At 41.8% G+C, this 13,388-nt stretch overlaps 1 protein-coding gene across 1 annotated transcript in view; it reads right to left on the reverse strand.

Annotated features, from left to right (window-relative positions):
- Positions 1–11,236: 11,236 nt before the first annotated feature.
- Positions 11,237–13,388, reverse strand: part of PAN3 (poly(A) specific ribonuclease subunit PAN3) — a 34,780-nt gene continuing 32,628 nt past the window's right edge. Inside the window, exons 16-18 of the mRNA XM_066583286.1 lie at positions 13,267–13,331; positions 12,893–13,031; positions 11,237–12,446 (exon numbers count right to left, since the gene is read on the reverse strand). Coding sequence (XP_066439383.1) covers positions 12,306–12,446; positions 12,893–13,031; positions 13,267–13,331 — 345 coding nt within the window. The 3' untranslated portion in view covers positions 11,237–12,305. The remainder of the gene's footprint in view (positions 12,447–12,892; positions 13,032–13,266; positions 13,332–13,388) is intronic.

Consider the following 13,388-nt stretch of genomic DNA (forward strand, 5'->3'; position numbering starts at 1 on the left):
ATGGAAACACGGGAGAAGGAAACCTATTTGGAAATGATTCTTCTCTCCCTCTATCCATTCACTGATCCTCCTTTTGATCTAAAAGACATACAAAAAAAGGGATTGCCCAACCATGATATAAACCTAACCATGCCAGGCCAAAGATTAAGTTTCACCAAAGTTATCAGGCTGGGTTCCCACGGGGCAGAAATCTTGCGGAATGTCTGCGGCGGGACCGCATGGAAATTCCGTGACATTTCCGCAGCTGAATTCCCGAGACATTTGATGCGGGTTTTGAAAGCGGCTTATTCCGCTGTGCCCATCTCTCCCCATAGAAAGGATAGAACCTACAGCAGAAACTGCTATACAATTTACATGCCACAGCTTTAAATTTAGCGTGGCAGGACTGTCTGCAGCATGTGGACGAGATTTTTGCAAAATCTCGTCCACTTTGCTGCTTAGTCTTAAGGTTGTAGGCGGAATTTCCGCCCCATGTGAACCCAGCCTTAAGGTTGCTCCTTGTGATCGGCCCCAATAGTTACATCCAGCTATGGATAACATCTGTATGATGTTTCCTTCCCCTCCCCTGGAGAAGAAAGTAGTGAGATGGCTCAGCTGTTAGCACGGGAGACCTAGGTTCAAATCTGACCAAGATCAACATCTTTATGAAGCTTTTCAAAGTCCACTCAGATTTTGTCCTTCGGATTTGAACCTAGGAATCCGGCACTGCACGGCAACAGTGCTAACTACTGAGCCATAGTTATTGAGCAAGCAGGCAGCATTCCCACCATTCCCTCTTCTAGCTGTATTCCCAGGCCATTTGGCATCTGGCTGCATTAGGGACCTTCTGGAGACCAAAATTAGTGAATCTGGTTTTTATTCCTATTGACTTTAATGGCAATTCGGACATCACAATTTCCGATTATTTATGAATAGTCAGACCAATGACTCCCAATCCGATTATTAGAATTGCTCCTTACTAATAGGTGGTATCAATGCTGCATAAAAGTTAAGAGGACAACTTAGGCCCAGGTTCACACCACTTTTCATGGAAGTGTTAGATACATTGACAGTCTGAACAGATGTCTGACATATGCCAGCAGAATTATCCAACGTAGATAATCTGAAATCACGGCTTCTTCCTCTGAGGGTGGATCAGGCCCCTTGGGATTTATAAGCATATTGTCTGCAAAGATCCTGTGCCGCATGATAGAAGCCCACATTATTAACCACCAAATGCCATAAACCATGCCCCCCCCCCCCCCCCCCATTTTAAGAGTGTGATACATGGGTGGTCTGAGGTTGACATCCTGATGTCTATCTAGGCCATGCCTGAGCGGACCGTTGCACTCTCTGAAAACAGCATATCTTATGTTATACACAGGGCACGAACACGAATATGACCAGAACCAATAGAAAGAACTCTCGGGACTCTCATACTGCAATACAAGGTACACTCCTAGAAATGTTTGCAACGCAGTCTCTGGCCAAATCCCATACAACATCTGGACCAGCGAGTCCAGCCACGTCGCAATGCTTATCTGATGTGCCTCCCTTGCAACAAATTCCACATCCAACATCCGCTGCTCTGACAGGGCCCCATGATACCTTGCTAATCCATATGAAGTCTATATTCAAGGAGGAATTAGCTACGGCAGTTAAAGAATTCACGGATCTAATAAAAGATCTGGGCCAAAGAACAGACGAACTGGAGCGCAAAACAGATGACAGGAGCGGTGGAAGAAGATAAACAACGTATTGATGACTTAAGAGTCCAAAATAGAGGCCAAATATGAAGATCTTGAAAATAGATCTCGGCGAACCAACATTCGCATCTGAGGACTTCCCAAGACAGTGACGACCCTAAAGGAGACAAGGGTCAATCTGTACACAGCATTACTGCCAACGGTCGACCAGAATTTACTGAGGATTGACAGGATCCATCAGACCCTTGCCCAACCACCTAACCCAGATTTACGCAGAGATGTCATCTTGAAGCTACACTACAGTGAACTTCGGGATCAGCTTTTGTCAGCAGCCAGACAACTGGGGCTCACCTTCCAGGGCTCCCAACATCAGTCCAACTATATGCGGACACTGCTCCTACCACATTGGCGAAACGCAGAATGTTGCGACCAATCACCCAAGCTCTCCAAATCTGCCAAAATAAAATACAGATGGGGCTTCCCCTTTGCTCTCATCTTCTACCAGCAGGGCAGATCTTATTCGGTGAAAACATTGGAAGAGGCATACCAAGCTGTGGAGACTGCGCAAATCCCAATACCGGCAACTTCCACCCCGAGAGCTCTACCTCCACATCCAAGACGAACCTGGTCTGTGACCAGCTCAACTAGAAGAAGAAATTGAACGACGCCAGCTCATGCTCGGGCCCAAGCAGATACGGGCACCTGATCTGAGTAGAGATGGGAGAAGTCCCACACAGGTCACGTTACTCGGTAACTCTGAATCTGAATACATTTTTAGACTTTAATGTTATAAGAACCAAGTTTATGTTAAGTATTATCTAGCTGACCTGTTTTCTGTGGACACTGCTCCTGGGGTCACCCCCACACATATACAGCTCAAGACCGATGTAAGGCTCTGCATCTTTGAACAAAATAGATTATTGGGCGCTGGTGTGGGGGAAACCTAGGACCAGTAAACTCTATTACTATGCTAGAAATGATTTGTAAGGATAGTGCTGAAATAAGGTCATAACTTATTTGGGAGGGATTCTTAATCCCTTTCCTGGATTTATGTAACAAAGCCTCAAAGTTGACATGTGCAAGAGGCCAGTGTGCGTCCGGCCTGGCTGTACAGGTTGTTACACTTAATATGACTGCTGAACACCCTTCACTGGAGAATGTCTTCAGTCACCATCAGTGGGTTTTTAGAACCCACATTACTGTTCTAGGTTATCCGTTTATAATGTACCTGAAACTCAGGTTTTTGTTTGATTTTCCCTTAGTTAGGTCGTCAACAGAGTTTACTTTATTATATAGCCCCATTGACAGGCTATTGTACCATGGTTCACTAGAAGTTCAACTGCATCCCTTACCCCTTACTCATGGTCCACATTATCTCACATAATTCAATTCTCAAAAAAAAAAACAGGCCTTTTTATCCTATATGACACACCGCCCAGATGTTATTTACATCCAGGAAACCCATTTCTCTTAATCCTCCTCACTTAAATACTTACATCCTCAATACACAAGATTTTATTCCGCCCCTACAAAACATAGAGGGGTACTGACGGTTTCATAACTCTCTTCCTTTCCATATAAATCAAGCAGACATAGATAAGGAGGGTCGTTTCTGTCTGATTTCGGGAACATTGTATGACCAACAAGTAATCTTTATTAATGTCTACGCCCCACCCGAGAACCCATTGCCAACGCTGCTCCTCCTGAGCCAAAAACTAGCAAAGATCACATCAGCAAAATTAGTTTGGGCAGGGGACTTTAACCCCCCATTCTCCCAGAAATTGGACAGAACGGCTCTTAGACCTGACAAGTTTACCAAAGGACAGAGACAAAGATGGTCAGAAGCCCTGGCATCTCTCTCACTGGCAGACTGTTGGGAGAGAACTCCACGACAAATGAGGGTACACATATTATTCCCCAACAGCCTGTCTATATTCTAGACTAGACTACATACTAATTTCAACCTCCCTTTTACCAAGGTTAGCTCAAATCAGACACATACCCTCTGCATGGTCTGATCAAGACATGGTGGCATCTTCTATTCTATGGTCCTCAGCATCACTCCTAAAATCCCGATGGCGTCTATATGAATCACTGTTGCGAGACCCAAGACTGCTGGCTCAAACCACACAACATCTCAGAGTATTTTGAGATCAATACCAACCCAGAGTCCTGCCCGATGTGGACATGGCTGGCCCACAAAGTATTTTTTTAGGGAACACCTGATCAAAATAGCATCCAAAAGAAAACGGGAAAAGGGCCAGGCAATGTTAGCGCTGGAGAGGAAGCTTTTCCTATTAGAGACCTTAAACCAGCACAACCCAACGATAGCTATGACCAAAGATACCAAACTGCAAATTAATGCCCTGCTATCACAACAGGTAGAAAGAGCCCTCTAATGGACAGGAGCAACGTACTACAAATACGCAAACAAGCCGGACCGCCTGCTGGCAGCTAATTTGCGGAACAAGGCAAAAATCAACAGGTCTTTAAGATCAACACCCCTCAAGGAAACACTACATCCAATCCTGACCGGATCCATAATATTTTTCACAATTATTATACCACTTTATATAAAGCCCAGGATACCCTGTTTCCCTGAAAATAAGACATAGCATGATTTTCCAGAATTTTTGAGGATGCAAAATGATTTTTCAGGCTTTTTGAGGATGCTTGAAATATAAGCCCTACTCCAAAATTAAGCCCTGCTAACAGTTAATTAAAAAAGTCAATTTAAAATAGTGTCCAGGCAGCTATACATGTAAAAAAGTTAAACCTTTTTGAACAAAAATTAATATAAGACACTGTCTTATTTTCAGGGAAACACGGTAGTAATGCAACGCCCCCGAGAGCTGCTTTTTTTAGACGCAATAAAGCTCTCCTCCCTCTGACCCCCAAAGAGAAGCTCTGAATGCTGATATTTCAGAAGAAGAAATTTTAAAATACCATCAAAAATCTTAAAATGGGAAAGGCCCCGGCCCCAATAGATTCACTGCGTTGTATTACAAAAAATTCAAGAACCTACTAGTCCAGCCTTTGAAGAAACTGTTCCAGAGACTCTTGAATGGGGAGACACCTCTGCATTAATTTTTGGACTCCCAACTCAGTGATCTCTAAAGAAGGCAAAGATAGCCTGGTCCCAAAAAACTATAAACCTATCTCACTACTTACCAAGACTATAAGATTTTCACCTCCATTTTAGCAACCCTATTGAACAACCTACTCCCATCTCTGATCCACAGAGATAAAGTCGGATTTATACCAGCAAGACAAGCTCCAGACAATATAAGGAAGGTCTTAAATATTATAGATTCTGTCACTACAACAAAATCCCAAATTAATCTCCTAGCACTAGATTTAGAAAAGGCATTTGATGCATTGTCTTGGAGCTACTTATTCTCGGTTTTACGGCTCATTGGAATTCAGGGGACCTTTTCTTTCGGCCCTCTACTCAACAACCTCCGCATTTCTGAAACTTACGTCCACTAGGGCAGCCCCCATACAAATTAGTAAGGGAACCAGACAGGGATGCCCTCTCTCCCCAGCCCTATTTGCTTTGGCGCTTGAACCACTGGCAGAGGCAATCCGTTCTAATCCCAACATAAAAGGAATTTGGATGAAGAATAATGAACATAAAATAAGCCTATTTGCTGCTGATCTATTGCGGACCCTTTCCCAGCCCTTAACATCACTGCTGAACCTAATGTCCACACCAGACACGTGGTCCAAGCTCTCGGGCCTTCGAGTGAACGTCGATAAATCCAAAATATCCTTTATCAACACCCCCGGAATTCTTAATAAAATTGATAAACATTAATTCAGTTTCAGCATAAAATACACTCTCTCTCTCATATTTAGGCGTTAAGCTAACTACTTCAATACAGTCCTTCTATAAGTGGAACTACCCAGATCTAATTAACAGGTTGTCGTCTGAGCTGCTTAAATAGATTAAACCCCAACTTTTCTAGAGAGATAGAAATAATTGCAATAAAAATTACCACTTTGCCACGTATATTGTACCTCTTTAGAGGTCTGCCAATAGTTAGTTATTTCGCTTGTACGACGAGGGTCCGTATAGCCGATCTAGAATGACCACGAGCGAGAGCACTGTTCCATTCAGTGTTGATGTCGGAGGAGGTAACGTTGCCCATCTGTTGCACCCACGAGCGCTGTGGACAACCAGGAGGCCTCCGCCATTCGGCATGGGGGTGGGAGGGGAGTCTCTCAATTTTCCTAGTAATTGCTGCAGTTAGTGACCCTATTACATTGGACAATACTCTGAAGAATCCAGTCCATGGCCCTGCAGAAATGTGCGGGAGCCAAGACGCAACCTTGCCGAACACCAGACGAGGTCTCAAAACTAGCAGAGGTTGAAATGTTGATACGGATTTTGGCGAATGTACCCTGATGCTTTTAGTAGTTTTAGAAGGGATGTGGGGACACCAATGCCACGCAAGGCCTTCCAGAGGGTACCTCTGTCGACTGAGTGGAATGCTGCCTTGAGGTCGACATACGCGACGAGGAGCGGTTGGTTAAATTCTCTATGCATCTCCGAGAGGAGCCTAAGAGCGAGTATGGCATCCATGGTGGAGCAGCCTGCCATGGGGTCTCTGCTTGGAGGTCAGGAGTGGTTGTATCCCTGAGAGTAGAACAAGCGAAGATCTTGGTGGGAACCTAAAAGGAGTTGTTGGCCTGTAGCTAGTGCATGCCGTTTTTGGGCACTTACCCATGTACAGGGAGAGGACGATGCCCTCCTTCCATTCAACAGGGACTTTCCCACAAGACCAGATGCGCAGAAATAGCTGATGTAAAGCAGTCTTATCGGCTCAATTGCACATTTCAATGCCATCTGTGCCAGCGGCACGTCTGTATCCAATTTTCTGAATGGCAGAGTGGACCTCTTCCCGTGACGGAGCATCCGTAGGCACAGAAAGGTCATCCATATCAATGGATGCGAGGTCATGGCACGGATTAGCCAGTGAATGGTTTAGGGCGGATGAGAAATGTTCACGCCAGAGTTGAAGAGTCCCGTCATGGTTGGTACAAGGGCTGCCATCAGATTTGTGGATTGACGTATAGTCCCTGAGGACCCTCTGATTTTTGGTGACTGCTTTGTATGCTACTCTTAGATTGTTTGACTGCAGACCCTCACCCAGAGCATTATCGTACAGCTCCCTGTCTTTCTTGGCCTTTGCCAGGAACACGCATTTCAGTCACTTACATTCTGCTTGATCTTTAAGGCGGGCTTTCGCCTTCGCTTCAAGGACCTGCATAGTGTTGTCTGTTAGCCAGGGCTGCTGGTATCAGAGAACGGTCTTTGCAGTTTCCCGGATAGTGTCTCTTGTGACATTTCAAGCTGCCTCTGGTTCATCTGGGAGATTTCCCAGAGCATAGGACTGGTTTTCGATTGCGATATTATACCGACATTCGAGTGCTGGATTTTCCCTCAGGGCGTCAACGTTTAATGAAGGTTGTGATCTAGTCTTACGGGGCAGACGGAGTAGAACTGCTATTTTGGCAACAAGCAAATAGTGGTCTGTTTGTTGGAGCTTCTGCCCCACGGTATATTCGACGCGATTTGACAGAATTGTGATGAGGAATGAGTATATGGTCCTGTTCCTTTTTTGTACGTCCATCATTGGATATCCAGGTAAACCAATACCCATTCCCTTATCTACTTTACGCAACTTCCAACGCAACATTAGATTTATATGGGCCAACAAAAGAGTGAGGATTAAAACACACAGTAATGCACTCAATCGACTGGGAGGTCTGTCAGTGCCCAATATAGTCAAATATAAGGCGCCCCAAATAGCCCAATGGGTAGTGGGGTCTGAGGACCTAAAAAGGCAGTCTATGGCTGGGTATAGAGAAAAATTGCATTCATCCACACAACATAGTATAGCTAACTTGGTCTGCGGGGCCACTCACCCTGGGGCTACAACAAATGAGCCTACTATCATATCACTCCCTCTTGCTATGGAGAAGCGCCAGGTTTAAGTTTAATCTGTCCTCCAGGATCTCTTCCATGCTACCAATACTCCACAACCTGCAATTTCCACCAAGCCAACACCTAGCTCATTTTAAATGTTGGACATGTAACCAGATAACCACCCTACGACATTTTTATAAAACAATCAAAACTTTACACTATACAGCAGTTTATAACCACATTTAAGCTGCCCCTTTGGCATGGAGGTGGGAGCTATAGAATAGATAGTGGAATCTTTGATTAATATGCCTCTTTTACCCACACCATTTGAAGCCACTTGTGCCAGAAACCCTTCTCAGAGAGGAATGCTTTTGTGTGTGTGTATATACTTATATAATAAATATAAAAGCTAAACCAACCTCTGCCAGGGGAGAAACTTTTGTTTATGAGGAGATGGGAAGCGGGCCTACAGCTTGAGATGACCTCTGACAGATGACAGCATTGTTGTTCCACGATCTCCAAAGGCAGCCAAAGTCTCCCTTAAGAAAACCTCAATTAAAATTTTACATAGGACATATCTATTTCCACAGAGACTGCACCATCTCTACCCAACCTCTTCCGCGCTATGCTTTCGGAGTGGGGGTATATGCGCCATACATGGTGGACATGCCTGGAGGTCGAAAGGCTGTGGTCACAGGTCCACAATCTTCTCAAATATCCTACAGTGTTTCTGCTGGGGGACCATCCTGTGTGATTTAGTTATCAAGCTCATAACACTGATTCAAAATGTATGTATGGCTACAAGAATCCACATCGCTTTTAAATGGAAATCACCTACTCTCTCCTTCCCAGAGGTGCTTAATAGAATATCCTCAATTATGCCATATGAAAGGATTCATGCGATTAGAGCAGACACTGACAAATTTCCAGAAAACCTGGCAACCTTGGATGGAATGTCCAGGACTGCGCCATAATATATTATCTACTTTACTATTCTAGTGACCAAATACACACGTTATATAGATATTTCTGAACGATGAGGACTCTTGATGACCTATTGATTTAAACCTCCATGTTGACCCCTTTTGTTTTATCCCTATATTCTTGTGATCCATTTGCCACTGTAGGCATATATTATTTTTGATGCCAATATTTGGCCCCCTGCGAAGGGACTTAAGAATGTTATAAGCCTATTATGTGTGTGATTATAAAACACAATAAAATTCTTAGAATCCAACATAGCAACCAGAAGCAATGCTATGGCCATCTTTATCTTACTTTTTGTCTAAGAATCTGTTTTTAGCATGCCATAAGCTTTACACAGCTTTGGTCATGTTGCTTCCAGAGAGGGATAGCCCCCTTGACATATTTAGACGAGGGCTGACTGAAAAATAAATGACTGCACTTGTCAGACCTACCCCCTGGGAAAAAAAAATACATACAACACTGTACAGGTGTTTGAGTGCCACGCATCAATGTGCCCGAGCCTGTATTCGGACAGCAGCATTTCATACATGCCATCACAGCGGATAAAGTAGACATTTCTCCAAAATTATAGTGTACGATTGAATTGTGTCAAGTTTAAAATTTAAAGAGTTTCATTACAGTTCTTCCCAATTTTAAGAAAATTCAATTGCACACTGTCACTCTTTTAGAGGAAGGTCTACTTTATCTGCCATGATGGCACATGATGTGCTTTCACTGACAGAATAGCTGTCCAACTACAAGTTCAGATACAATGATGCATGACGTTCACAATTACCTGTACGATGTTGCCATATCTACTACCATTACTTTTCAATAAGACTTCATAAGTGTTCAACACACTATATAGCTTCTATTTCAGAATACTGGAATAGTTGAATTGGAGATGCACTTGTTAAATATCCATATGTACTCCTACTGTGGTTGAGGGGGAGAAACATACAAATTACCTCAGGAGACAAAGACCTTTCTTTATTGTATCCTTTATTAAAAAATACTGCTGTACATGTGAAAACAAAAAGAAAATAAACAAAAAAACAACACAAGGACAAAATAAAGGATGTGAAGCATTTGAGAATCATGACACTGGAACAAAAAAAAAAAAAAAAACAAAAAAAAAAAAAAAGGGGGGGGGGGGGGTTGACAATACAGGATTCACGCCTGGGCAAATAAAAATTATGTACCATTAAGTCATATTTACACGTCAGAACAAAAATGTTATACAGGTGTACAAAAACTGTAGAAGAAAAGGAAAAAAAAAATTACATGATTTTTTTTCTGTGCTTTTATTTCTGCAGAAAGAGAATGATGACCTGGTTTCCAATTATAAAGAGTGCGTTGGGGATGCATGCTGGGACTGGTTTGTAATATTTTTTTTTTTTATTTAGTTTTAACTTTTAATTATGAAAAAAAAACAAAAAAAACTTAAGTCCATACAATACCTGTACAAGACAGACTAGCGCTTGAAAACATCTTTGCAACTTAAAAACAAATGCATGCATTTCTGGATTACACCTTTTTTTTGTAGTTTAAAGTACTTTTTTTAAGCAAATCCTGAGATAGAATGGCCCATTTGTAAGGAGAGGGGGAAAAAAAAGAAGACATAGGACCCAAACTGTGTCCTCCCACAATATTACAAGTGGTTTGCTGGTCTATTAAAAAGTTGAAAGTCCTGATCTCTCTCATTAAACACCCCACAAATTGGTCCCCAAGAAGAGAATTAAGCTACATAAAACATGATCCCCCTCATCCTATGCAGTGGCGGACGTACATATGATTTGCACACCTTCCAGTATTGATAGGAAAAAAAAAAAAATACTTTGGGTAAGAAGGAGTAGGAACCCTGTATGGTTGCACATGCATGGCCAGAAAGAAGAAAAAAAAAAAAAAAAAAAAAGGAAAAAGAAAAAGAAAAAAGTAGATCCGCTTATAAATTAAGCATCTTTTCTAGATTACAAAGTCATTTTGTACAAAACAAAAAAAATTGCAATATGATTTGTCAAAAAACAAAACGAGACAGCTGCTTCTTTTCTTATATACATGAGCTAATGAGAAGTCAGTCCTTGCTGAAATTCCCCTTAACATTGGCAGCAGGTTCATGATCCTTACAAAAGTTATAGAACTGTGGCGAGTTGTAACAACTTTCTCATGGTGGTAATCTAGTTTGCCAAAGGGAAACCTCTTTTCTGTCTGTGTGGAAGTGTTGGTGTATTAAAGTGTGTACTGTAGTTGTCTGCTTGTATGAAAGTATTGTATGTATTATTTCAAGTGTGCGATGTTTTTTAGATGGTGTACACATACATTAAATGCACCTTAAATTTACTGAAACAAAAAAAACAAAAAACAAAACACACACCTTTCTCCAAATGAAAGATCCTGTAAGGGTTTTTTTTAAAGCTTAAAAAAATGGACGACAGCCGAGAAGCAGTAAAGACTTCTCTAAATAATACACATGATGAGAATCATTAAAAACTGAAGTTAACATGTAGACCGAAGCTTCACAAAAAGTCTTTCAGATTGTTTTGGAACTTCTCGTACTCCATTTTTCATGGCATAGCTTAATTGGGTCCTTAAAATATATCCATATTAAGTGCCAAAAGATGGTGCAGTCTGTTATCCTATATATTTGGCAGTCTTTAATTTTCTTTTTTTTTTTTCATTTTTGTTTTTTTTTGTTTTTTTACACTAGTTAAGTCACTGAATAATTGGTGCCACAACTTTGAGGCTAGAAAACTAGGAAAAGAGGGGGAGGGATGGAGTCATTTAAAACAATACTTTCAACCAATGTTTCTCAAAGCGCCAAAAGATCCTGGCCCCAGTTACTGATTCAGTTAACTTTAACAGTGTCTCCATATCCAGTGTAACATACCCAAGTGAAGATGTGGTTTTTCAACAGGATGATGAATAAAAGGTTTGGTAGGTATTCCTGAAAACGGTGGCCATTACAGAGAAAAAAAAATATATAGGAAACATTTTGCATAAGCAGAAAATTGTCTATATAACAGGCGGCGGCTGGTTGTGTTTTTTTTTTTTGTTTTGTTTTTTATCCCCCCCTCTTTTCTTTTTACAGGTTACAAAAATAAACTGGAGCGCCTTAAAGTGTTGCAATCGTGCACAGTGACCGAGACAAACACCTCTTGATTGGTATGTGGATGGGATGCTTCTTTGAAATGTTCCTATCAACCTTCACAGACCGGTATGACAAAAAGCTTGCATACTGCACAAACCTATGAAGGGTTAAAACTGGAGGAAAATGCAGCTTCTAGGGAAATTAATCCACTACCAGGACACGAGCTAGTCACAATTTTCGGTATCGGTGCAGACAACACTGTGGCCCTAAAAGAAGTTGTTCTTGAAAAACAAAAAAAATTCCCTTAAAAACTTTGAAAAGTCTTCAAAATTAAAAAGTAGTGCATACAAGTGGAGGAAAAGAAATAAAGGAGGATCATCATGTGCTCCATGGTGCTCCGGGATTTAGAATGACAATTCTTCACAGATAAAGCCTCCAAGCTCACGGGTAACTGAAACGACACATTTTGTTTTCCCTTCAAGTAACAGTGTACCTGACTGAAGTGCAAGCAGCTTTGCTCATCTCCCGTTTTGATTCCCAATAGTGAAATGAGATGACAGCAACAACTCAGCTGTAGTGCAATTTGCTCTCCGTTTTAGTTCCTCAGCAATGTCCTGCATGCTTTCAGCAAATACTACAACTGACCGTTCGCTGCCGCTACCAGTTCTTGAAACGTGTTTTCGAAGCAGCGTTTTAAATCACTGTAAGTTACCACAAGTACGCTCTTCTCATCCCTGGATATGAGACTGATCTTCTCAGGCACGCCAGCATCTAACTGCATAAAATAAAGGGGGAAAAGTATCATAAGAGGATTACAACAGATGTAGCGGATAGGTAAGGTCGCCCCTCAGCAGTGATTGATAGGCTGCCGTGTATCACAAAATATTCACAATAATTTAACATACAAGAAAAAAAAACAAAACACGCACACGCGCCATTTAGGTCGGCTGACCGTAGGCGGTGCGATATGCCGCCGTGGGAGTCGCCACAGGGGATTATCTCACCGTGATTTTCAACGATGAACCCATCATTAGGATTTATCCTACGGAAAGTGTTCATTGCATTAGCCGCGTGTGGATATTGTACAGAAGATCAAGGTCTGTGGCCCTCATTCTATTGCTCAAGGGTGCAGGAAGGACAGCATGACAGCAGATCTACTTTAAGATGCAAACATAACAATATGCCAGACTGCGGCGCTACAGAGGACTGCCCATACACTACCTTGTTAAGACAAGATACAATATGACTGAGGTCAATCCAGGGAGTACCAGCTTCTGTCACTTGATGAAAAAGATGATCCCGAAAGAGTTTCAGTAAATACCTGTCCCCTGTTTCCGACCAGGCTGGGTCTTTCTGAAATCTGAGTGGGTGAAAATTGTATGTGTATTATGCAGCCATCATACCAATTGTTTCCATATATAAAAAAATATATATATATATTATATTTAAAAAAATTTCATTACCTATGTGTGCCAATACTTTTTACCTTCCAGATTTACCCATTTTACAGTCAGCAGTATACACTCGGTGGACAAAAGTGAATATAGGCAATTTCTTAAAAAAGGTCTAATAACTACTCCCGTCACACAACTTACTCTGGTCTCTCGTTTATTGTTCCCAATTTGGCCAAGAGTCTGAACAATCGTCCATTCTGTACCTCCTGCAGAAAAGGGTCAAATGACAAAAAAATAAAATAAAAGACAAAGCAGACATTCTG

This window comes from Eleutherodactylus coqui, chromosome 1, assembly GCF_035609145.1.
Source record: "Eleutherodactylus coqui strain aEleCoq1 chromosome 1, aEleCoq1.hap1, whole genome shotgun sequence".
In the NCBI taxonomy this organism is placed as follows: Eukaryota; Metazoa; Chordata; class Amphibia; order Anura; family Eleutherodactylidae; genus Eleutherodactylus; species Eleutherodactylus coqui.